We start from the raw sequence: 26793 nt of genomic DNA, 5'->3' as shown, positions 1-26793 counted from the left end.
GGAACATATGAGATGTTCCAAGAGCTGAAATTGGGATTTCAGACTAGTGCCCACGTCAAGAGGTATGAGACCTCTGACAAGTTTCTTAAGCCTGCAAACTAAGGGAGAAAAGCTCAATCGTTGAGCATGTGCTCAGATTGTCTCAGTACTACAATCGCTTGAATCGAGTGGGAGTTAATCTTCCAGATGAGATAGTGATGGTTCTCCATAGTCACTGCCACCAAGCTATTAGAGCTTCGTGATGAACTATAACATATCAGGGATAGACATGATGATCCTTGAGCAACTCGCGATGTTTGACACCACGAAAGTAGAAATCAAGTAGGAGCATCAATTGTTGATGGTTAGTAAAACCACTAGTTTCAAGAAGGGCACGGGCAACAAGGGATACTTCATGAAACGGCAAATCAGTTGCAGCTCTAGTGAAGAAAGCCAAGGTTGAACCCAAACCCGAGACTAAGTGCTTCTGTAATGAGGGGAACGGTCACCGAAGCAGAACTACCCTAGATACTTGGTAGATGAGAAGGCAGGCAAGGTCGACAGAAGTATATTGGATATACATTATATTAATGTGTACTTTACTAGTACTCCTAGTAGCACCAGGGTATTAGATACCGGTTCGGTTGCTAAGTGTTGGTAACTCGAAATAGAAGGCTACGGAATAAACGGAGACTAGCTAAAGGTGAGATGACGATATGTGTTGGAAGTGTTTCCAAGGTTGATGTGATCAAGCATCGCATGCTCCCTCTACCATCGAGATTGGTGTTAAACCTAAATAATTGTTATTTGGTGTTTGCGTTGAGCATAGACATGATTGGATTATGTTTATCGCAATACGGTTATTCATTTAAGGAGAATAATGGTTACTCTGTCTATTTAAATAATACCTTCAATGGTCTTGCACCTAAAATGAATGGTTTATTGAATCTCGATCGTAGTGATACACATGTTCATGCCAAAAGATATAAGATAATAATGATAGTACCACATACTTGTGGCACTGCCACTTGAGTCATATTGGTATAAAACGCATGAAGAAGCTCCATGTTGATGGATCTTTGGACTCACTCGTTTTTGAAAAGATTGAGACATGTGAACCATGTCTATTAGTATATATGCATGAAGAAAGTCCATACAGATGGATCGTTTGGACTCACTTGATTTTGAATCACTTGAGACATGAAAATCATACCACATGGGCAAGATGACTGAAAGGCCTCGTTTTCAGTAAGATGGAACAAGAAAGCAACTTGTTGGAAGTAATACATTTTGATGTGTGCAGTCCAATGAGTGCTGAGGCATGCAGTGGATATCGTTATGTTCTTGCTTCACAGATGATTTGAGTAGATGCTGAGAATATTTACTTGATGAAACACAAGTCTGAATTATTGAAAGGTTCAAGTAATTTCAGAGTGAAGTTGAAGATCGTCGTGACAAGAGGATAAAATGTCTATGATATGATCATAGAGATGAATATCTGAGTTACGAGTTTGGCACACAATTAAGACATTGTGGAAATTGTTTCACAACTAATACCGCCTGGAACACCATAGTGTGATGGTGTGTCCGCACATCATAACTGCACCCTATTGGATATGGTGCATACCATGATGTCTCTTATCGAATTACACTATCGTTTATGGGTTAGGCATTAGAGACAACCGCATTCACTTTAAATAGGGCACCACGCAATTCCGTTGAGACGACACCGTATGAACTATGGTTTAGAGAAACCTAAGCTGTCGTTTCTTAAAAATTTGGGGCTGCGGCGCTTATGTGAAAAAAGTTTCAGGCTGATAAGCTCGAACCCAAAGCGGATAAATGCATCTTCATAGAATACCCAAAACAGTTGGGTATACCTCTTATTTCAGATTTGGAAGCAAAAGTGATTGTTTCTAGAAACGGGTCCTTTCTCGAGGAAAAGTTTCTCTCGAAAGAATTGAGTGGGAGGATGGTGGAGACTTGATGAGGTTATTGAACCGTCACTTCAACTAGTGTGTAGCAGGGCACAGGAAGTTGTTCCTATGGCACCTACACCAATTGAAGTGGAAGCTTATGATAGTGATCATGAAACTTCGGATCAAGTCACTACCAAACCTCGTAGGTCGACAAGGATGCGTACTACTTCAGAGTGGTACGTAATCATGTCTTGGAAGTCATGTTGCTAGACAACAATGAACCTACGAGCTATGGAGAAGCAATGGTGGGCCCATATTCCGACGAATGGCTCGAGGCCATAAAATCCGAGAGAGGATCCATGTATAAAAACAAAGTATAGACTTTGGAAGAACTACTTGATGGTCATAAGGATGTTGGGTGCAGATGGATTTTAAAAGGAAGACGGACAATGACGGTAAATGTCACCATTAAGAAAGCTCGACTTATCGTTAAGATGATTTTCGACAAGTTCAAGGAGTTGACTACGATGAGACTTTCTCACTCGTAGCGATGCTAAGAGTCTGTTGGAATTATATTAGCAGGTACTGCATTATTTATGAAATCTTGCAGATAGGATGTCAAAATATTGTTTCCTCGACGATTTTCTTGAGGAAAGGTTGTATGTGATACAACCAGAAGATTTTGTCAATCCTGAAAAATGCTAACAAGTATGCAAAGCTCCAGCAATCCTTCTAAGGACTGGAGTAAGCATCTCGGAGTTGGAATGTACGCTTTGATGAGATGATCAAAGATTTTGGGTTTATACAAAGTTTAAGAGAAACTTGTATTTCCAAAGAAGTGAGTGGGAGCACTATAGAATTTTTTATGAGTATATGTTGTTAACATATTGTTGATCAGAAATGATGTAGAATTTCTGGAAAGCATCCAGGGTTATTTGAAAAGTGTTTTTCAATGGAAAACCTGGATTAAGCTACTTGAACATTGAGCATCAAGATCTATAAGGATAGATCAAAAACGCTTAATAGTACTTTCAAATGAATACATACCGTGACAAGATTTTGAAGGAGTTCAAAATAGATCAGCACAGAAGGAGTTCTTGGCTGTGTTACAAGGTGTGAGTATTAAGTAAGACTCAAGACCTGACCATGGCAGAAGAGAGAGAAAGGACGAAGGTCGTCCCCTATGCTTTAGACATAGGCTCTACAGTATGCTATGCTGTGTATCGCACCTGTAGTGTGCCTTGCCATGAGTTAGTCAAGGGGTACAATAGTGATCCGGCAATGGATCACATGACAGCGGTCGAACTTATCCTTAATATCTAGTGGACTAAGGAATTTTCTCGATTATGGAGGTGGTAAAAGAGTTCGTCGTAAAGGGTTACGTCGATGCAAACTTTGACACTAATCCGGATGACTCTGAGTAGTAAGCCGGATTCGTATAGTAGAGCAGTTATTTGGAATAGCTCCAAGTAGCGCGTGGTAGCTGCATCTACAAGATGACATAGAGATTTGTAAAGCACACACGGATGTGAAAGGTTCAGACCCGTTGACTAGTAACCTCTCTCACAAGCGAGATATGAACAAACCCCATGGGTGTTGGATTCATTACAATCACATGGTGATGTGAACTAGATTATTGACTCTAGTGCAAGTGGGAGACTGTTGGAAATATGCCCTAGAGGCAATAATAAAATGGTTATTATTATATTTCCTTGTTCATGATAATTGTCTATTGTTCATGCTATAATTGTGTTATCCGGAAATCGTAATACATGTGTGAACACATAGACCATAACATGTCCCTAGTGAGCCTCTAGTTGACTAGCTCGTTGATCAATAGATGGTTACGGTTTCCTGACCATGGACATTGGATGTCATTGATAACGGGGTCACATCATTGGGAGAATGATGTGATGGACAAGACCCAATCCTAAGCATAGCACTAGATCGTGTAGTTCGTTTGCTGAAGCTTTTCTAATGTCAAGTATCATTTCCTTAGACCATGAGATCGTGCAACTCCCGGATACCGTAGGAATGCTTTGGGTGTGCCAAACGTCACAACGTAACTGGGTGGCTATAAAGATGCCCTACAGGTATCTCCGAAAGTGTCTGTTGGGTTGGCTCAGATCGAGACTGGGATTTGTCACTCCGTATGACGGAGAGGTATCTCTGGGCCCACTCGGTATTGCATCATCATAATGAGCTCAATGTGACTAAGTAGTTAGTCACGGGATCATGCATTACGGAACGAGTAAAGTGACTTTCCGGTAACGAGATAGAACGAGGTATTGGGATACCGATGATCGAATCTCGGGCAAGTAACGTACCGATTGACAAAGGGAATTGTATACGGGATTGCTTGAATCCTCGACATCGTGGTTCATCCGATGAGATCATCGAGGAGCATGTGGGAGCCAACATGGGTATCCAGATACCGCTGTTGGTTATTGACCGGAGAGTCGTCTCGGTCATGTCTGCGTGTCTCCCGAACCCGTAGGGTCTACACACTTAAGGTTCGGTAACGCTAGGGTTGTAGAGATATTAGTATGCGGTAACCCGAAAGTTGTTCGGAGTCCCGGATGAGATCCCGGACATCACGAGGAGTTCCGGAATGGTCCGGATGTGAAGATTTGTATATAGGAAGTCCAGTTTCGGCCACCGGGAAAGTTTCGGGGTCACCGGTATTGTACCAGGACCACCGGAAGGGTCCCGGGGGTCCACCGGGTGGGGCCACCTATCCCGGAGGGCCCCATGGGCTGAATTGGGAAGGGAACCAGCCCCTGGTGGGCTGGTGCGCCCCCCCATGGGCCTCCCCCTGCGCCTAGGGTTGGAAACCCTCAGGGTGGGGGCGCCCCACCTGACTTGGGGGGCAAGTCCCCCCTTGGCCGCCCCCCCCCTTGAGATGGGATCTCCAGGGGCCGCCCCCCCCCCCCCCCCGGCCCCTATATAAAGGGGGGAGGGAGGGCTGCGCACCCAAGCCCCTGGCGCCTCCCTCTTCCCCCGTAACACCTCTCCCTCTCGCTGAGCTTGGCGAAGCCCTGCCGAGATCCCCGCTGCTTCCACCACCACGCCGTCGTGCTGCTGGATCTCCATCAACCTCTCCTCCCCCTTTGCTGGATCAAGAAGGAGGAGACGTCTCTCCCAACCATACGTGTGTTGAACGCGGAGGTGCCGTCCGATCGGCGCTAGGATCATCGGTGATTTGGATCACGACGAGTACGACTCCATCAACCCCGTTCTCTTAAACGCTTCCGCTCGCGATCTACAAGGGTATGTAGGTGCACTCCTCTCTCTCGTTGCTAGATGACTCCATAGATTGATCTTGGTGATGCGTAGAAAATTTTAAATTTTTGCTACGTTCCCCAACACGTAGCCCCCCCCCCCCCACCGTTCGCCTGGGCCAGTGCCCAATCGGATTGGGGCTTCGCCCGCAGTGCCCGAACCAACTTTGGCCATGGGCCAATGACACAAGGGGCCCACGCCCCTGGAACAATTTTTTTTTTAAGTTAATAAATAAATAATTAATTAATTAATTAAGTTAAATTAATTCTGTTTAGCTAAGCTAATTAAAATTAGTTAACCTAATCAATGTAATTAAGCTAATTAACATGTTTAGTTAATCTAAGTCAATGACATATGGGACCCACGCGTCAGCTTGACCCAGTCAACACCTCTGTTGACTGATGATGTCATGCTGACGTCATGCTGATGCAGTAATACCATTTTCGAATTAAATTAATAATAATAATTTATAAATTGAATAAAATCTTTAAAAAATAATATAAAATAAACCGTAGCTCGGATGAAAATACTTTGTACATGAAAGTTGCTAAGAACCACGAGACGAATCTGTATACGCAGCCCGTTCGTCCGCCACACATCCCTAACCTATCAAACTCGCAACTTTCCCCCTCCGGTTCATCTGTCCGAAAACGCGAAACACCGGGAATACTTTCCCGGATGTTTCCCCCCTTCGCCGGTGTCACCTACTGCCGCGTTTGGGCACACCTAGCATCACGCTTTGTCATGTCATGCATCGTTATGCATCTGTTTGCATTGTATTCATTGTTTCTGCCCCCTCTTCTCTCCGGTAGACTACGAGACCGACGCCGCTGCTGGTGCCCCGACCGACTACGCTATTGACGACCCCTCCTTCTTGCCAGAGCAACCAGGCAAGCCCCCCCCTTGATCACCAGATATCGCCTATTCTTCTCTATACTCTTGCATTAGAGTAGTGTAGCATGTTACTGCTTTCCGTTAATCTTATTCTGCTGCATAGCCTGTCTTTGCCACTACTGTTGTTACCTTTACCTGCAATCCTACATGCTTAATATAGGATGCTAGTTTTCCATCAGTGGCCCTACATTCTTGTCCGTCTGCTGTGCTATACTATCAGGCCGTGATCACTTGGGAGGTGATCACGGGTATATACTTATATACTTTATACATGATACATGTGGTGACTAAAGTCAGGTCGGCTCGAGGAGTACCCGCGAGTGATTCACGGATTGGGGGCTGAAAGGACCTTTGTCCCGACGGCCCTCTGGGTGGATCTTTGTGGCGGAGCGACAGGGCAGGTTGAGACCGCCTAGGTGAGAGGTGGGCCTGGCCCTGGTCGATGTTCGCGGTTACATCAATTAACATGCTTAACGAGATCTTGGTATTTGATCTGAGTCTGGCCATTTGGTCTATACGCACTAACCAACTACGCGGCAACAGTTATGGGCACTCGACGTCGTGGTATCAGCCGAAGCCTTCGTGACGTCAGCGACTGAGCGGCGCACGCCAGATTGGACCGCGTAACGTGACTTCCTTCGTAATGGAGGTTGCTAGGTCTGCTTCCGGCCGCCCTCGCAACGTGCAGGTGTGCAATGGGCGATGGGCCCAGACCCCTGCGCCATAGGATTTAGACCGGCGTGCTGACCTCTCTGTTGTGCCTAGGTAGGGCTGCGACGTGTTGATCTTCCGAGGCCGGGCATGACCCAGGAATGTGTGTCCGGCCAAAGGGGATCGAGCGTGTTGGGTTATGTGGTGAACCCCTACAGGGAAGTTTATCTATTCGAATAGCCGTGTCCCTCGGTAAAAGGACGACCCGGAGTTGTACCTTGACCTTATGATAACTAGAACCGGATACTTAATAAAACACACCCTTCCAAGTGCCAGATATAACCCGGTGATCGCTCTCTAACAGGGCGACGAGGAGGGGATCGCCGGGTAGGATTATGCTATGCGATGCTACTTGGTGAACTTACCATCGACTCTCTTCTACATGCTGCAAGATGGAGGAGGCCAGAAGCGTAGTCTTCGACAGGATTAGCTATCCCCCTCTTATTCTGGCATTCTGCAGTCCAGTCCACCGACATGGCCCTTTACACATATACCCATGCATATGTAGTGTAGATCCTTGCTTGCAAGTACTTTGGATGAGTACTCACGGTTGCTTTTCTCCCTCTTTTCCCCCTTTCCTTCCTACCTGGTTGTCGCAACCAGATGCTGGAGCCCAGGAGCCAGACGCCACCGTCGATGACGACTCCTGCTACACCGGAGGTGCCTACTACTACGTGCAGCCCACTGACGACGACCAGGAGTAGTTAGGAGGATCCCAGGCAGGAGGCCTGCGCCTCTTTCGATTTGTATCCCAGTTTGTGCTGGCCTTCTTAAGGCAAACTTGTTTAACTTATGTCTGTACTCAGATATTGTTGCTTCCGCTGACTCGTCTATGATCGAGCACTTGTATTCGAGCCCTCGAGGCCCTTGGCTTGTATTATGATGCTTGTATGACTTATTTATCTTTAGAGTTGTGTTGTGATATCTTCCCATGAGTCCCTGATCTTGATCGTACATGTTTGCGTGCATGATTAGTGTACGATTGAATCGGGGGCGTCACAACATGTGCGTGAAAGTTTGAGTCCTTGTGTCATATCGGTCATTCTTGTGCCAAAAAGAGACGGTAGCTTTTGCATGTGTTCCGATTGTAGACCTATCAACGCTATCACCGTTCGCTATAGGTATCCCATTCCACGCCTTGATGATATGCTTGATGAACTTAGTGGTGCCACTATCTTTTCCAAAATTGATCTCAAAAGTGGCTACTATCAAATCCGCATACAAGAGGGTGATGAATGGAAAACTGCTTTCAAAACAAAGTTTGGTTTGTATGAGTGGTTAGTCATGCCTATGGGTTTATCGGAAGCACCGGGTACTTTCATGCGTCTTATGCATTATGTGTTTCGCCCTTACATTGGTGAGTTTGTTGTGGTCTACTTCGATGATATCCTTGTTTTTAGCAAATCTCTCAAAGATCATGTGAAAGTGCAACTATCCCTGGGTGGTTTTGGTAATTCCTAACAACATATAGCTCATTGAGCTAATGCTATTTCAAGTTAAATATTTTAGGAAAGCTCAATGATTGGCATGGCATGGATTAGAAAGTGGACCCCTCAAAATGTTAAGGACAAAAGATTGGCTCAAGCTCAAAGCACAAGACTCTACATTTTACTTTTAGTGATCCAAAATCACATTGAGTCCATAGGAAAAGCCAATACTATTAAAAGGGGGTGAGGTGTTGCTTAATGAGTTACTTGCTCAAAATGCTTAGTGATATGCTCCAAAAACCCTCAACTACTTTCTCATATCCACATATGTCCCAAACCAAAAGTCAAACTCGGCCCCACCAAAACTTTCTATCCGGCGCCACCGAGTTCACTTGACATAGCCACTGCCACAAACCCTAGTCACTTCGGTCTCACCGATAGGGATCTCGGTCTCACCGAGATGGGATTGCAACCTCTCTGTTTCCCTTCGTAACGTTTCGGTCCAACCGAGATGAGCGATCGGTCCCACCGAGATTGCAATGCAAACTCTCTATTCCCCTTCGTAACGTTTCGGTCTAACCGAGATGAGCGAATCGGTCCCACCGAGTTTGCCTGACCAACTCTCTGTTTCTCTATTACCAAAATCGGTCCCACCGACTTTTGTGTAATCGGTCTCACCGAGATTACGTTATGCCCTAACCCTAATGAAATCGGTCCCATCGAGTTGACATGTCGGTCCCACCGAAAATCCTAACGTTCACATTTTGAACTAAATCGGTCTGACCGAGTTTTATAATTCGGTCCCACCGAGTTTGGTGATTTTTTTGTAATGGTTAGATTTTGTGTGGAGGCTATATATACCCCTCCACCCACTCTCCATTCGTGGAGAGAGCCATCAGAACATGCCTACACTTCCAACATACATTTTATGAGAGAGAACCACCTACACTTGTGTTGAGGTCAAGATATTCCATTCCAACCACATAAATCTTGATCTCTAGCCTTCCCCAAGTTGCTTTCCACTCAAATCATCTTTCTACCAAATCCAATCCTATGAGAGAGAGTTGAGTGTTGGGGAGACTATCATTTGAAGCACAAGAGCAAGGAGTTCATCATCAACACACCATCTATTACCTTTTGGAGAGTGGTGTCTCCTAGATTGGCTAGGCGTCACTTGGGAGCCTCCGTCAAGATTGGGGAGTTGAACCAAGGAGTTTGTACGGGCAAGGAGATCGCCTACTTCGTGAAGATCTACCCTAGTGAGGCAAGTCCTTCGTGGGCGATGGCCATGGTGGGATAGACAAGGTTGCTTCTTCATGGACCCTTCGTGGGTGGAGCCCTCCGTGGATTCGCGCAACCGTTACCCTTCGTGGGTTGAAGTCTCCATCAACGTGGATGTATGATAGCACCACCTATCGGAACCACGGATAAAAAATCTCCGTGTCTACATTGCGTTTGCTCCCTCCAAACTCCTCCCTTTACCTTCATATGCAATTGTTTTACATTCCGCTGCTATACTCTTAGAATTGCATGTGTAGGTTGATTACTTGATTTGTGCTAAGTTGCTAAAATCTGCCAAGACTTAAAATTGGGAAAAGGTTAGATTTTTATTTGGTCAAGTAGTCTAATCACCCCCCCTCTAGACATACTTTCGATCCTACATCATGTCACCCATGTCCGCACCGTGTTACAAACTCTCGAAAAGAGTGTCTATATGCTAACATGGAAAAATGCCTTTTTGGCATCGATAAGCTCGTTTTCTTGGGTTTTGTTGTGTCCTCTAAGGGTGTTCATGTTGATGACTCTAAGATCAATGCTATTAAAACTTGGCCTCAACCAACCAACTTGCAACAAGTGTGTAGTTTCCTTGGTTTAGCCGGTTTCTGTCGTAGATTTGTGAAGGACTTTAGCACTATCGCTTCACCTTTGCATGCTTTGAGTAAGAAAAATGTGCCTTTTGTTTGGGGACCCTCCCAAGATAATGCTTTCAATGCGCTTAAGAATTTGCTTACTCATGCTCCCGTGCTTGCATTACCCAACTTTGACAAACCCTTTGAAATTCATTGCAATGCTAGTGGTAATGGCATAGGAGGTGTGTTAACTCAAGAGAAGTGCCCCATAGCTTACTTTAGTGAGAAACTCTCCGGAGCGCAACTCAATTACCCCATCTATGACAAAGAGCTTTATGCTTTAGTCCGCGTTTTGCGTGAATGGGAACATTACCGTCGGCCTCATGAGTTTGTCATCCACACCGACCATGAAACGCTTAAGTACCTTAAGGGTCAAATTAAGTTGAACAAGCGTCATGCTAAGTGGAGTGAGTTTATTGAGTCTTTTCCTTATATCATCAAGTATATCAAAGGAAAGGAAAATGTTGTGGCGGATGCGCTATCCCGTATATGCATGCTCGTTACTCAACTTGAATTGGATGTCATTGGCTTTGAGCACATAGAAGACTTGTATGCGCATGATCCTACTTTTGCTATTCCTTATGCCAAGTGTTTGACGCATACATCTTGGGATTGTTATTGCATCAAAGATGGTTATCTTATGAGAACTAACGAACTTTGCATTCCCGAGTCTTCTCTTCGTTTGTTGCTTTTGCAGGAATCTCATGGAGGAGGACTAATGGGACACTTTGGACGCGACAAGACATTTCCTACGCTCTCCAAGAACTATTTTTGGCCCAAGATGTTTCGCGACGTCAACCGCTTCACCAACCGATGCTCTACATGTCGCAAAGCTAAGTCTAAAGCTCAATCTCATGGTCCCTATATGCCTCTTCCAATTCCGTACCAACCATGGGAAGATATTAGCATGGATTTTGTGCTTGGTTTGCATAGAACTAGAAATGGAAAGGATTCCGCTTTTGTTGTTGTGGACAGATTCTCCAAAATGGCTCATTTCATTCCTTGCAACAAGATAGACGATGCTTCACACATTGCAAATCCTTTTTGTAGGGAAATCTTGCGACTTCATGGAGTGCCAAAGACGATTGTCTCGGACCGTGACATCAAGTTCTTGAGTTACTTTTGGAAGACCTTATGCGCCAAGCTCGGAATCAAGCTACTATTCTCCACGGCATACCATCCACAAACGGACGGCCAAACGGAGGTGACCAACCGCACACTCTCTACTCTACTTCGCGTCTTGATCAAGAAGAACATCAAGGAGTAGGAAGAGTGCCTACCGATCACCGAGTACGCCTACAACCGCGCAAGACATACAACTACCGGCAAGTCCCCCTTCGAGGTCGTCTACGGTTTCAACCCGTTGTCCCCATTGGACATTCTTCCTCTACCACTACAAGAGCACATCAACATGGACGCAAGCACCCGAGTGAACTATCTCAAGAAGATGCATGAAGATACAAGGCACACCATCGAGCGCCAAGTACAATGGCTCGCGACCAAGATCAACGTCAACAAGCAACCCATGATATTCAACATTGGAGATCTAGTGTGGCTACACCTTCGCAAGGATCACTTCCCCAACGAACGCAAGTCCAAACTTCTACCACGAGCGGATGGACCCTTCAAGGTGCTTGCACGCTACAACAACAATGCTTACAAGATCGACCTCCCACACAACAAGTACAAGTGAGCGACGTCTTCAACGTCAAGGATCTATCGCCCTACCATGGTGATGAAGATTTCGATCCGAGGTCGGATCTTTCCCAAGGGAGGGGAGATGATGCGGAGCATCCCAAGGTCATCCCCATGGACCTACCTACGTCTCCCACGACACCACTTGGACCTATGACCAGAGCCCGAGCGAAGGCTATCGAAGATAAGGTGAACTCGCTCCTTTCCGAACTACCACCTTCGACACATGAGACATGGCTAGTACCTCAAACGGAAACACTATGTGTGCTCAGGTACTTGGAGGAAAGTCACGGAACATTTACATCCAACGGACAAGACGGCGAGGACACCGAGCGTGAAGGACAAGAAGAAGAGCTACCACGGAAGCTACAGCCACCGGACGACCGGCCCAGCCCGGACGTCTGGCCCCTGAAGGACACAACAGCCCAAGGAATCCAGGCCATCGAAGGCTACAGCGGCCGGACGTCCGACCGGGTCCGGACGACCGACACCTCCCAGGCCCCGGACGTCCGAGCCTCTCCGAACGACCGTCGCCACACCACCCGAGCGGAAACAGCGGAAATCCGAGGAAGACCGAACGACCGGCGACCGGACAACCGGCCACCTACGGAGTCCGACGCCACGGCGACATAACGTAATCTACGGAAGTCCGAAGATCTACGGACGTCCAGACCGTCCCGAGCCTCCGGACGTCTGACGCCCGCCGGACGTCCAACCCCTGGCTGTGTCTGCTGTGTCCAGTTGCGGGATGAGGCCCATGTACCCCTTCACTTCGCCCCCCATTTGCACTAAGACTATAAATAGACCTCCTCCTCATCCTAGTTAGGGTTAGCATTGGTTTAGCTCATATGTGAGATAGAGCTTTGCTCATCCATTACGGATCTACTCCTTGAGAGAGACCGCGGCCCCTCTTCGGAGAAGATCCCCTTGGATTCAAGACCCCCTCTAGGGTGGCCCCCATCAAGACCTCCTTTGGAGAAGACCAGTTACCCCCTTTGTATCGTCCCGTGTTGACTTTGGATCGTGTGATCTCTTTTGTGTTCGAGAATCTAGCATATGTGTGATCATTCTTGTTGGTTTTTAGTGTTTCTCTCGTGTTTCTCCTCGTGTTCTTCGTGTTCATCGCGGGATCCGCTCCCTTTCGTGAAAGATCGGCCATCTAGGGTTCCACCTTACATCAGACTACATTCGAATGTATGGAGACACCTTTTAAAGTATAAGTTCACTCATTTTGCTCCATAGGAAGCTCTACAAGAACGGAGAGAGTATAAAGTTAGCATACACTCCCTCCGTTCCTAAATATAAGTCTTTTTAGAGATTCTAATATGGATTGCATTCGGAGCAAAATGAGTGAACCACACTCTAAACTATGTCTACATACATCTGTATGTAGTCTATATTGGAATCTCTAAAAAGACTTATATTTAGGAACGGAGGAAAGTATAAATTTGAATCCCCAATACTAATAAGATGATCCACTAGGCATTATGACGTTGTATTTTTTTGAAAAGGCCCAGCCATGGCTGGTTTCTCATTGATATTAAGCAGGGAGGCATTACGACGTTGTAGCAACAAATCCATACATTCAACTCAAAAGGTCAAAACGGGGATAAGCTTACACATGATAGAGGAACAAAAAAGCGACTGGATGCTCATAACTGGTACTAGTATGTAATTTACATTGTCCACATACTTACAGAAAGGGGAAGAATGCACACTCCACTCTGCCGCAACTAAATGATACAACAATATGGTGATTTAACTCATTTCACTGCACAAAAGGCTGTTGTCCTAACCTCTAAGGCTCTTGCTCGCCTCCAAGGGGGGAAAATCCCCCAAATAATCGCTATTTACAAACGATTCCCCGCGCCTTTCTCTCCTCCTAACAGTATGTGTTAACTTAACACCAGGCTAAAACTGTTGGCCACCCAAAATCGCTATCCTTTCAGTATATCACGACACCGGTCCGTTGCTTTGCAATGTGCGATCGGAAACAGACGAAAGCTCCTCCTCCAAGGCACTAAGAAGATCAAGGTACTCGCTGAATACATCGTGTGACTGCAAGTGGTTTGCACACATGTCAGAGACGCCTATAAGATTCATAAACCCTGAAAAATGAGCACCATTTGTGCTTTGCTAACCTGTAGAGTGATGCTATATGCTTTCCACAACCTCAGATCATGTCGAAAGAGATCCACCAAAACCTGAGGAAAATAAAAAGAATGCATTACAGCAGCAAGGACCACTAATTTTGCAAAACCAAACAATTCACCTCTAAATGCTACTCCCTCCGTTCCTTGATATAAGGCGTATAATTTTTTGAGAAAAAAATCAAAATATAAGGTGTATTGGGTTGCACAACTCATTTGGATAATTTTTTTAGGGATTTGATTACATTTCCTTATATCAAGCAAGCTCCTCTATTTTCTCATGTCAATTAGTCAGGTGAAATCTTGCCCAAAACTTGTGAAATTTTCCCTCCATGTGCGTTCTTTAATTTCCGTGCCAAAAACTATACACTCTATATTTAGGAATGGAGGGAATAATATTCACTGATAACAGTGCACCAACAAGATTAATATTATCTGATCTCAAAAAAAGATTCTACAACAATCAATCCATCCAGTTAAGTGCAAGTTGTGCGGCAAGTAAATACTAGTGGGCAGTAGTGAAGAACCAGATACATGGTAAAGCCAAAAAAACAACTTGAGCACAGATGCAAAGGCCAATGACAAGGTTACCAAAGAACCGCACATTCAAACATTTTAACTAGCGCATAAGAATTACTACCTCCGTCCTGGTTTATTGGTCCCCTTAATATTTTGTGCCAAAATTTTGACCATAAATTTAACTAATAAAATAATAATGCATGTCATCAAAAATTACATCGTCGGATCCGTATTTAAACATAGTTTTCAATAATAGTATTTTTCGATTACAACATTTTGTTAGTTAAATCTGAGGTCAAATTTTGGAACAAAATTCGAAGGGGGCCAATAAACCAGGACGGAAGTAGTATTAACCATGTCAAAGCATAGATCTATACAAGTATTACCTCTGCACGCCTCAATAAAGTTGCTAGCACGACAATCCATTCCTTAAACTTGACAGAACACATATGAGCAAGAAGGAACTCAGCATCTAGCCGGCTCTGAAGTGTGTCCATTTGGAGCTGTCATTAAAATATCAATAATACAAGTGAGAACATTATTCTCCAAGAAAAGTAGATGGAAAAAAATATTTAATAATATTCTTTTATTGTGTGACTTGCAAACTTTTAAACCAACCAACGGTGTATTGACTATTGAGGTATGTGATGCATCTGCTTGAACCAAGTAAACAGATGATCTACACAAGATCATCTCAGCTTATTGTTCCTGTATTTTCAATACTGTCAAGTAATTTGCTTATTTTCTCGAGCAAATCATCTCCCTAGGTACTTAAAAGACATTCATAACGTTCAGGTTCTAGCTTTGTTGAGCACAGCACAACTAGCACGAGAAAACTGCGGCAAACACTACTATCATTTTTCCAAGACTAAGAACGTCAATACCATTTACAATGTGACCAATACCTGGTCGAATTTAAACAGACTGACATGGAGAGTTTCACTAGGGCTGTCAAAAAAGTTCAATCTCGACCAACTGTTTGACCATGATCTGTTCTAGGCTCGGCTCGAGTTCAGCTCGAGACACTAACGAGCCAAGCTCAAGCCTGACCTCAAGCTGGCAGGCTTTAGAAGCTCGAGCTCGAGAAGTTCGGTAAAGCTGGACAGTACCAGGTGTTCCACCGTCATTTCCCTGAAATTTCAAATGTCTAGCACCTGCTTAGAATCCCAAGCCCACCATTCTTCCGACCATGTGTTCAAGCCCGAATGGAGTTTTAATCCAAGAAGTAAATATGGCAGCAAATGCCCTAAACTGATTGGCTTTCTCAGTTTGCAATTAAGCACCGGTTCATGAGAATATTCCCCACAAAAAAAAGGCGTGTGCAAGCCTTTGACAGGTCAAGAGCCCTTCATTCTGCGACTCAGATAGGCTAGGATTCATGTCTCGGCCCTGGGTGTGTATTCGCTCAAGCTCAGCTCATTGACAGCCCTAAGTTTTACAGTTCAGGATTGCAGATTTTTCAAAATTTAAAATATGTAATATATACAGTACAAGCCCAAATGTTTTTGCAAAGCAAAAGTTCTAAATAACTAGGTGTCATTCCACTAATGATGATTTCATGACCAAGACAAAGACACCCAAATTTGCAAAGAAAATTGAGCACAAAGTAAAATTGAGGTATTGACTTGATGATTTGTTAAACAAAAACCTTTTCTCCAATTAGTTCAAGTGCAGATGCAAAATTCTCCAGTCGGGCAGACCCTTGCCTTTCTCGCTGAAGATATTCCTGCATGAAGTTACAATGAAGTATGAGAACAAGTGGCTTTAAAATCAATACTGTTACAATGATGAATGGTGAGAATCTCACCACAAGATCAAATTGAGTCCCTTTGACAAAAGCAACGAGCTTTGAAAGTTCCTTGCCAGACATCAAATAGCTGGCATGGCTCTCCAGAATGTTCATAACAGAGTTAATATGTGGGCTAAGTTCTTTCATTGAGTTACTGTCCAAAGAGGGAATAACACATAAGTTCTGATAACACCACCATAACCATTAAAAAAAAGGACATGACCTTTTAAAGTTAACTACAAAATGTACCTTTTCAAGTCAGAAGATTGTCTTTTGTATGGCGAACGGAATAGAAGATAGCCCATAAACCTTGGAGATAGTTTTTCAGAGTCCGTATTGGCATTTTCAAAGTCTCTGCCAGACCTTAGCAAGAAGCGGACCTAAACAACATTGCTGGCATTCCTTAATTCCACTGGAGACTATAAATATAGGAAATAGACAGGTCATAGCATAAAAAGCATACCAGCTCCCCAGCAAGCTCGTACAGAGATTCATCGAGTGTAGCCTGCAAAGTTACAAACACTTGAAATTGAGAGCTTGAACATGTGAGACAACTAGTACATATACCAAAACCACCTTATGATTAAGGTAAAAGAATTACTTGAAGCAAACGGAGTGCACAATACTGACTGACAGCAGGGCCTTCCAGCTTAGCAATGACCTGTAATCATACAACATTTTACGCACTAATTCTTGAACTAAATGATAATAATGGTGAAAATAATCTTTGTTAGTGCATAACTCTGAGAAATACTATCATGCATCAGACATTATTTAACATATCCTAAAAGGGCATACCAGTATGTAGCAAGCAGCAGTCCTGTACCATCTCCGTTGGAAACATTCCTCGAACATCCTACCATGGAAGATCAGTCATATAAGAACGCAACAATTATATTTATTTCAAATGTTAATCAATCATTAACCACTGTCGACGCTACACAGTAGTTCGTTGGTAAACATCGTAAACATTTATTTAGAATCTGCACTCCCAAGATACCAAACGCTGGTGCTGGACTGGTAACAGTAAACCTTCTGCAAGTATCTATACACACCAATAAGGAACCAACGGAGTTATAAAAATTGACTGCCAATACAAATCAAGCGACATACATATCCTCTAAAAACCTAAGAAAATGGCCAGTTTAACAAAATACCTGAGCTCTACAAAATTAAGGTCATTCTGACCACACAAGACAGTAGTCCAAGTTAGCGTGATTAACAAGTCAACCGAATCAACAATGGATCATTCAGATTCTTGTTGATGGACACCAACTATGGCACATGGAAGTGTGCAAATCTACACTCTAGCTGATGCACGGCAATTACTAAGAGCAAGAGAGTTACAACTACAAGGTACGCATCTTCAAAAATGGCAGCACACTTACTCTGTGGATCGTCCAGCTGCAGAGAAAAGATCTGCCCAGTGCCGGCCATCAGTTTTCCTAGCAACACTGACTACTACATCCATATATTCAGAAAAATTTCGAAGTAGGTCACATGTCTTCTCTAAAAGAGACTTCTTTGGAGATTCACTTTTTTGTGGAAGTTGATTTTTTGAAGCACTTGGCCTGCAATTAGCAAAGTGGCCAATCAGAAAAAGAAGTTGATTCATTATTTAAGCAATGATGGCATCAAAGCTAGCAACTTAGTGAACAAACGATGTAAAAATGCTACCAGTTACAGCATTAAATAGAAATATTAGAGTGATGGATGGCATCCATTTGAAAGAGTTCTATTATTAAAAACTACACAATGAACTGTGACATGTTCCCATCTTTGTTTCAGCTCCAGATTGCAATATGCAGTAGATTTTACGAGGACAGTGAAAGAGTCAGAATCAAATACCTTGATATATCTGCTTCAAATACCGTAAACAGAAGCCACTCTAAACAGTGAGAGAAGTGAGGTTTCTCTGCTGACAAGTTTGCCAAACGTAAAGCTTCTTCATGTTTGTCTCTCTGTTAAATAAATAGAATGGAGAAGTAATTTTAGAGGCACAAGAAAATGATTTATACCATATTTATAACATAACATAGAAAAGTTGACGCAAGTAGTCCAATAAAGCATCATTGCAAACATATCTTCCCAGTAAAGCCAAAAAATTAACCTTCCAAAGGCAACAACCCTAGATTAATGTAAGCGAAATCATCTTTTTTTATGCTTGCAATAAAGTATGTCCGAAGTCCTGCTACACAGTTCAACGCGGGCAAATATCATAATATAACAGTCCAAAAAATAAATGAATCCCAGCGTTCTCCCTAACGTAGGCAGAAGCCATGTTAGCTTTGCATATTCAGTCAGTAAGACAGCAGATAACGCCACTTATCCAAGCTAAAATCAATGGTGAGAAAGGATTTAGATGACAATGCATAAAAAATTATTCGTAGATCACATTGGATGTGTGTAGCAATGTTTATGCAATCTTCATCAAACTTGACCCTTTACTTTCATCTTTAAAGCATAAGTCCTGTTTTAACGGGTTGTGTACTAACACTAATCTGATGTAAGAACTCAAATTTAGAGGCACTGCTAGGAGCCCCAAAAGTATATTTGACTAATGTGAGAATCAGACATTTTTTCCATTCTTACCAGATTAATGGAGAAGTTTCTGAATATTGCCTTTATCTTAAAAAAAAGTCAACTGATAGAAAACATATACCAGAGAGGAACGATCATTGCTAACTCTACCTGAAGAAGATGCCGTAGTAAACAATGCAATATTGTTTGCGCTTTTGGAGAAGGCTCAAAGCATGGGAACTCTGCGGTTGAAAAGGACGTCCTCTGAGAAACACCAACAACTGCACCAACATTTGGCAGGAGACCAAGAGGATACACCTCACGGTCAAATTCAAGCTCTGGATCCAACTACAGAATCAAATAAGACGTGCTCAATTATAATTTATGATAACATCATGAAAAGCTTTTCATTTGATAAAAGATCAGCACATAAAAATATCACAGCTTATATTAACAGATTTACCCAAAAAATATAAGCATTTCACATTAAGTACGTGGAAAACTCCAAGCAGATATAAAAACCATTGCTTGACCTAAGAAGTAAGATCAGTACCTGCAGAAAATCCTCTTGCCTAAAAGGATTTGCTCCATGTGATGGGTACCATACCTGAAACAAAGCAGTTTCTGCATAAAAGGATAGCAGGCAAATACGACCCAAAGATACATGTGCATAATAAAGAAAATGTGTATTAAAGAATACCATTAAAACTGACCTGCATCCCTTGATGGCCATAGTCAAGCCATGAAACCTCTTTGATAAGATTACTCTTCTCTTCTTCTTGAGAACCGACGACCCAGAAGAGTTCAACTGAATTTGTAAGTGCTTGCTCATGTCCATCATCCATGTCCAGCACAGAAAGTTCCCCATTCACCCGCAAGATCAGACATCTGATATATTGCAAGCCAATAAAAATCAAGGAGAATAGGACCAAGTGACATCTGGATTAAAATATACCTTGAAGGTTGTTGGGACGACAGGTTAGAAGATTCATTTGTATCCCGCTTCAGCACACCTTCATCAGTTGGTTCAGGAATCAAGCGCATTGAAACAGGTGGGCTCTTTGGACTCATAATTGAAAGTTCTCGAACTGTTGAAAGCTGTTTAATCATGGAGAAATGTACGTTGTAAGGCAGAAGCAAACAAAAGAATCTACATTGAGGATGCAAAATTCTCAAGTCACCTGTAAAACTGGACTACTGGTAGGTGACAATTCTCCCGAGATCATCACATGGAATATATGCACATCAAATGGACTGTAGGTAACAAGAATGTAATCCTGAAAGACATCCATGACAATGGGTCTACCAAGCAGTGGTTTCCGGTAAAGTAAGGAGCTATGATCAAGGTGATATCTTGGGAAAAACAGCAGCTCGTACCTAAGACAAATGCAATGAACAAGGCATATTGTTAAATGCTAAATAGCAAGTCATACACATGAGAGAGAGAAGTGGTCTTTAAATAGGTAACGAAGCACTGAGAATAGAAAATATTAATGATTCTTTTGACATAGAGCAAACAGTGAGGTTCAGACAGTATCTATGTGAGTTCAAGCACTTGCTCAAAGCATGAAGCTCAGTAAACATAAATAAATAAATAAAGAGCTTCCATGCGCAGAGAGTTTCAGACTTGAGACAGTTACCAGATAGCAAAAAATAAGGTAAGAAAGTGAGACTAACGTGTTTGATGATTCAACATAATTGCATACGATGACTATTTTACCCAACCACAACAAGCCTTTGCATTGAATCTTTTGCTCTTGAGTAACATCCCCAAAAAAACGCCATCTTTTGTTTCGCAAATCATACAGCACTAGGCCACGAGAGCCAGCAACTGCCAAGTACATGCCATCATCACTTGCAACTACATGCAGAACTGGCCAGTTCTGTGAACTATAGGACACCTGTTTCCAAAAGAGAAGTGTTATAATTATCCATACATCAACATATGTTGCACTTTATTACCTAATAAACAGATCAAAAGATGAAACCGAAGACTTAACTGGAACATTAAGATGCAATATCTTAAGTTCATCAGTATCATCAGGTTGCACTAACAGGATTCGATCTTCGCCATAAAGAATCTGGCGAGTATATGTTGTGCTCGAAAGTCCTCTGTTGAGGCAACATTTGGCAAATGAGAAAGCAAGAACCCTTTCTGATAAGCTTTCTTCAACTGCAAATAATTTATATCCATAATCATCCCATTGAATGTGTGATGTCCCACCCATTAGAGGCTCAAATTTTTGGGCATTAGGTTTAACCATTGGAGACAAAGCAGAATTCGATCCGGCTTGACGAAATGTGCACATCAACCGACATCCAGATACAGACCAAACAGTAAGTCCCCTAAATTTCCATCCAACTGCAAAAGCACAATTGTCAGGCGTCCAAGATATACAAGTAACAGGACCTGTATCTTCCACTGAATACCTACAAATTTTTATCCAAGAAAAAAGAACAGTTATCTCAGCTTCAACAAAATAATAACTGGAAAAAATTGCTGCTAAATCAACCTAGTACACCTCAGTCGCAAATGACAGTACAAAATGTTGAAACATTGAAATTTCTGGCAAAATGACATGTTTAAGCATATGCACGAAAAGACAATATTGGCATTAGGTGCTTAACCAATACAATCAGGCACTCAAAATTCGCTTGAATTTGCAACACTTTGAGATGACAACGTCTAGTAAAGTAAAAAAATGTATCAAAATTTCACGAATGTTTCATTACATGTAAGAAGGGTGTCCTAAATCAGTACAAATTTGCAACCAACTGCCAGAAATTAGGTCGTCGGAACTCAGAACAACCAATGGAACTTGTACTTAACAGCTTAAGAAAACATATATCTGTATGAGAGTCTTACCCCCAATCAAACAAAGAAAGAGTGCGAATATGCCGCGCATTCTCAGCCAGGTCATACAATTCAACAACACCTCTGCTGCACCCGACGGCAAGAATCTGCTGTTCGGAAGCCACAGAAGTACACATTGCATCACCAGTGTTCAACCATCTGTCTACCCTGATGCCGCTGGTTTGCTTCAATCCCTTCTTACCGACCGTACAGAGCGCAACCTGACAGTCTGAGTACACAGCAACGAGCAATCTTAGCTTCACCGACAACTCAACATGGACGATAGCAAAATCCCCTGTGCAGCAGGGAGCAGGCCTTGCATTAGAATTTCCTCGCAAGCTAGGCGGGTCAAACACCAAAGCATCTACAACGGCAGCGGTTTTGTCGGGCGAGCATGCGGAGCAACGAAGCTTGAAGCTGTCCGAGAACTGGCAAGCAACAACAACAACAACACATGCAGCATGCTTAACATAGCAAGTAGGAGGCAAAGATGGCACAACTACTACATACTTCGCTTCTACCGGGCGACTTACAAGAAACAAAAGCAGTATGCATTTCCATGTACCTCAGCATTCCAGGACACGACCTGCAAGTGCCCGTTGGACAGCCCAAGGAGCATGCTCTTGCTGTCGCACGCGAAATTGCTCCTGCAACATGATATACCATACTAACACATTAGCTCCCCGCAGCAGGTTTTTTTTTTTTTTTTTGCCTCTCGTGTCTGGGGGTAGGGAGCAGTGGCCGGATACCGTACGTTATAGAAATGTCGTTGGCCAGAGGGACCTTCTCGACGATTATTTGGGATAGACCGGCGAGGCAGAGCCCGGGGAGCTGCTTGCCCCCGACGATCAGCGGCTTCCCCGAGAGCTGCACCTTGTATATGTGGAGGTAGAAGGAGGAGGTCTGCGCAGCACATAGAAGTGAGTCGTTGAGCGGAAGAGAGAGAGAGAGAGAGAGAGAGAGAGAGAGAGAGAGAGAGAGAGAGAGCGGGCGCGGAGCAAGCGGGGAGAGGCTGACCAGGACGGCGACGGTCTTGGCGTCGGGGCTCCAGACGGCGTGGGCGTTGGGGCCGTGCGCGGCGAGGGAGTCCGGGGAGCGGTCGAGGCGGGCGAGGCGGACCTTGTGGTGGGAGGCGGACCAGAGGTGGAGCGAGGCGGGGCAGACGGCGAGGAGGAGGCGGCCGAGGACGCGGAGGAGGACCGCGCCGTCGGACTCGCCCGGGTCCAGCGGGATCGACTGCGGCCACCCGTACGCCATGTACATCGCGGCGGCCCCCCCTCGCCGGCGGGCGGGCGAGATGCGGCGCGGGTCGGGGGAGATCTGAGGCTGGTGGGCGATGCGGGAGATGCACACCGGTTTTCTTTCTTTCTCTCTTCCTTTGTTTTGGCTTTTCGCTCCCTCTTTTTCCCTTTTCTTTTTTCCTTTGTCAAGTTGTTTATTTCAGAATCAGATCGGAGATTCCTGGCCATCAGATCGCTGCTGACTCGCATCTCCAAGGACACCACTAAAACCAAGCATACGCTGGGCCGGGCTTGTAAAAGCCCGATCTTCTTTTCTCAAGTCTGAGACCGGCCCGAAGCTCGAAATGCACTCTTTTCTCAAGCCCGAGCCCGGCCTGAATATTGTTTTTTAGTGTTCGCACATGTAAGCCTGGCCCGAAGCCCAAAAGCTCGGGCCGAAATCCTGGAAAAAAAAGCCCGAGCCCGGCCTAAGCTATCTTTCGGGCTGCAAAATGAGACCCGAGCCCAGTCCGAATATCAAGCCCGAAGCCCGGTTTTTTCAGGCTTGGTTGTCCATGCTCTCGGGTTTAGACACCAAACGTCCATGGGTGGACAGTGGACATGGGAGAGGTCATCCAAACCATATGGAGGAAACATCTCCCCTTACAGAAAAAGAACTAAATAAAATGTCCGCTAGCCTCACTTTGAATCATCGATCGCTAGCAATTCAACCATATTTTTAAATCCTAAGAAAAGTGTCAGATGTTCATCAAGTTTTTAAATTTATGGATCCCAAATTCAACCATACTCCTTGATATGACCTTCATCTCAAGCTTTCTCTCCTGACGATTTTACTGGACAGGCTTCAACGGGCTCGAGCCTGCCCTCCGAAATTAAAAAATTATTAGTTCCCAGCCCATCTCGTCCCACTGCCTAGCTGGTTGGTTCCCAGTTCTAACCCTTGTACTAAATCTAATGTGTGTTATACACAAACTAGCAGTCAGCTGTTCCAGCCAGTAAGCGGCCATCCAGCCGTTCCAGCAGTAGCGCGCTTGTCGTGCGTGCGAGCACGGCACCAGGGGACGAGGGACGCCCCCTTCTTGTGTTCGGCGAGAGTGCTAAAACGCTCAAGATCGACTGCAAACACATGCTGACGAAGATGTGATGTTTTTTTTACCCAAGTTCAGGCCGCTCGAAAGCGTAAAACCCTACGTCTCACTGTTTATATTATCGTGTGGAGCTAGGTTCTTTCTCTTTAAGGCACTCGAGGAGGAAGAAGTGATGTCACTACTCGTTAGTGGGAGAAGCTTATGCCCTATCTTTGTGGTGTGTTGGAGATTTGAATGCAAAGGGTCTGAGCCCTTTTTCTACGTGTCCATGGACCTCCTTTTATACACCACAAAGAAGTTACCATAGTGACAAGCACAATGATGTACCTACCACATTAAATGCGGGTATATGTGTCGGCTCGGAGCCTTGTTGGGAGGGCGAGATGCCCGTCTTGTCACACTGCATGTCGGTATAGTTGTTTTTACCGTGACATGTCGGCGGCGAGGTGTCACACGCCTGGGGTGATGAATCACTCTAGTCTTCACCTAACCGCCATGTGGTGGTGTTCCCTATGCGATAGCTCACCCTACACCGTTGTAGGTTGTGGCGGGCCTATAAACTAGCCCCATCGTCGTAGGTCGTGGCAAGGGCAGATGTCACTCCTACCTCTTGAGCTTGCGTTGGTTTTTCCCTTAAAGAGGAAAGGGTGATGCAGCAAAGTAACGTAAGTATTTCCCTCTGTTTTGAGAACCAAGGTATCAATCCAGTAGGAGACAACGCGCAAGCCACCGAATACCTGCACAAACAAACACCAACTTGCAACCAACGCGACAAAGGGGTTGTCAATCCCTTCACGGTTATTCGCAAAGTGAGATCTGATAGAGATGGATAAACGGTAAAGTAATATTTTTTGTATTTTTGGTTTATGGAACGGAAAGTAAAGATTGCAAAACAAGTAAATAGGAAACTAGAATTGTAGATCGGAAACTTGTACGATGAAAAATAGACCCCGGGGCCATAGGTTTCACTAGAGGCTTCTCTCAAGATAGGAATTATTACGGTGGGTGAACAAATTACTGCCGAGCAATTAATAGAAAAGCGCAAAGTTATGACGATATCTAAGGCAATGATCATGAATATAGGCATCACGTGCGTGTCAAGTAGACCAAAACGATTCTGCATCTACTACTATTACTCCACACATCGACCGCTATCCAACATGCATCTAGAGTATTAAGTTCATAAAGAACGGAGTAACGCTTTAAGCAAGATAACACGATGTAGAGGAATTAACTCAAGCAATATGACGAAAACCCCATATTTTTATCCTCGATGGAAACAATACAATACGTGCCTTGCTGCCCCTACTGTCACTGGGAAAGGACACCACAAGATTGAACTCAAAGCTAAGCACTTCTCCCATTGCAAAAAAGCAATCTAGTTGGCCAAACCAAATCGATAGTTCGAAGAGACTTGCAAAGATATCAAATCATGCATATAAGAATTCAGAGGAGATTCAAATAATATTCAAAGATAAGCTGATCATAAATCCACAATTCATCGGATCTCGGCAAACACACCGCAAAAGAGTATTACATCGAATAGATCTCCAAGAACATCGAGGAAAACTTTGTATTGAGAATCAAAGAGAGAGAGAGAAGAAGCCATCTAGCTACTAGCTATGGACCCCGTAGGTCTGAGGTAAACTACTCGCGCTTCATCGGAGAGGCAATGGTGTTGATGTAGAAGCCCTCCGTGATCGAATCCCCCTCCGGCAGGACACCGAAAAAAGGCCCCTAGATGGGATCTCATGGGTATAAAAGGTTGCGGCGGTGGAGAAGTGTTTTCGTGGATCGAGAGGCACGGTTGTGATTTCGCGAGAGGCACGGGCGTGCCTCTTTCAGAAAGGGAAAAAAACCGTGCTCCCGGTTTGGTTTTTTCGTCCGGTTTTTTTGTGAAAAAAAGTTCGTCAAAACCTATCAACATGGGATCTAGTTTTGAAGATCTCGACGCGAGGAATCCAATGGTGAAAACGGTTTGAGATTTGGACGCACGGTTTAAGAGATAAAACGTTTTGAATAAACGAATCTACAAAAAAGGAAAAACTCCCAGGTTGCGACAAGTGGCGCGCTGCATGTGCGCCACTTGTCGTGACCTGGGAAGATGGAGTGTTCTTTACAATGAGTACTCCTTAATTAGTGATTTCGCTGTGCGGCGGGTTTCTTTAGTTCACTAGCAGGCGGACGCCGCGCCCGTTGTGAGGCCCGTGGGCTTGGTTGCGTTGTTTTTTATAGAAGAAAAGAAGGCAGTGGGTAAGCGAGCTAGCAGTCGGTAATGTGCAAGCCAATTTAACTTAGATAAATACCGAAAGGTATCAAAAATCACTTCACCCATGGTTACAAAAACTTAGACATTCCGGAGTTTGCGGCCGCCGCCGCTCACAGCTTTCGCCTCCACTACTCCCGCCCTTGTCGTCGTTGGAGGAGGTGGCCGGGATAATGCCCCGCGGCGGATTGTGGTGGCGAGGACGTATGCTGCCTCAACTTGGTGCCTCCAACCCGTTCCTTGGATCCATGGTCCGGAAGCCGCCATCTCCTCTCCGGTAGGCGTGTACTGACCCTTCGACGAGTTCTCGCACTCCTCGTTGCCAAGGGGAGGTGAGGGAGTCCTGGAATAGGGGGTCCTCGGGCTGCCAGCCTATATCCCATGGGCCGGATAGCTGGGCCACACTGCAGCTGCTGGAAAGCCGGACTATTGTGCGGCGTCGTATCCGGACAGGAGACCTTTGATGCCTTGGTGCGCACTCCAAGTCAAGATAGAAGATTCGGCGTGTTTATCCTCATGTTGCAACCAACATATGTAACCCTAGTATCC

The 26793-nt window shown here is 44.4% G+C and overlaps 1 protein-coding gene across 1 annotated transcript; it reads right to left on the bottom strand.

Annotated features, from left to right (window-relative positions):
• Window positions 1-13444: 13444 nt before the first annotated feature.
• LOC109769792 (uncharacterized) lies at window positions 13445-23042 on the bottom strand. Its single transcript, XM_020328502.4, has 22 exons — window positions 22667-23042; window positions 22404-22552; window positions 22215-22296; window positions 21662-22077; window positions 20796-21225; window positions 20473-20696; window positions 19977-20172; window positions 19751-19893; window positions 19509-19683; window positions 19349-19402; window positions 18967-19143; window positions 18124-18236; window positions 17664-17846; window positions 17074-17131; window positions 16877-16936; window positions 16739-16780; window positions 16525-16655; window positions 16294-16429; window positions 16135-16212; window positions 14873-14989; window positions 13959-14021; window positions 13445-13875 (listed from the first exon to the last, which is right to left on the bottom strand). The coding sequence occupies exons 1-22, from the start codon at window positions 22910-22912 to the stop codon at window positions 13771-13773; spliced, it is 3378 nt and encodes a 1125-aa protein (XP_020184091.3). The 5' UTR covers window positions 22913-23042; the 3' UTR covers window positions 13445-13770.
• Window positions 23043-26793: the final 3751 nt, after the last annotated feature.

This window comes from Aegilops tauschii, chromosome 6, assembly GCF_002575655.3.
Source record: "Aegilops tauschii subsp. strangulata cultivar AL8/78 chromosome 6, Aet v6.0, whole genome shotgun sequence".
Taxonomy (NCBI): domain Eukaryota; kingdom Viridiplantae; phylum Streptophyta; class Magnoliopsida; order Poales; family Poaceae; genus Aegilops; species Aegilops tauschii.
Note: the sequence above shows the minus strand (reverse complement) of the source record. Positions and strands in the feature narration are given on the sequence as shown.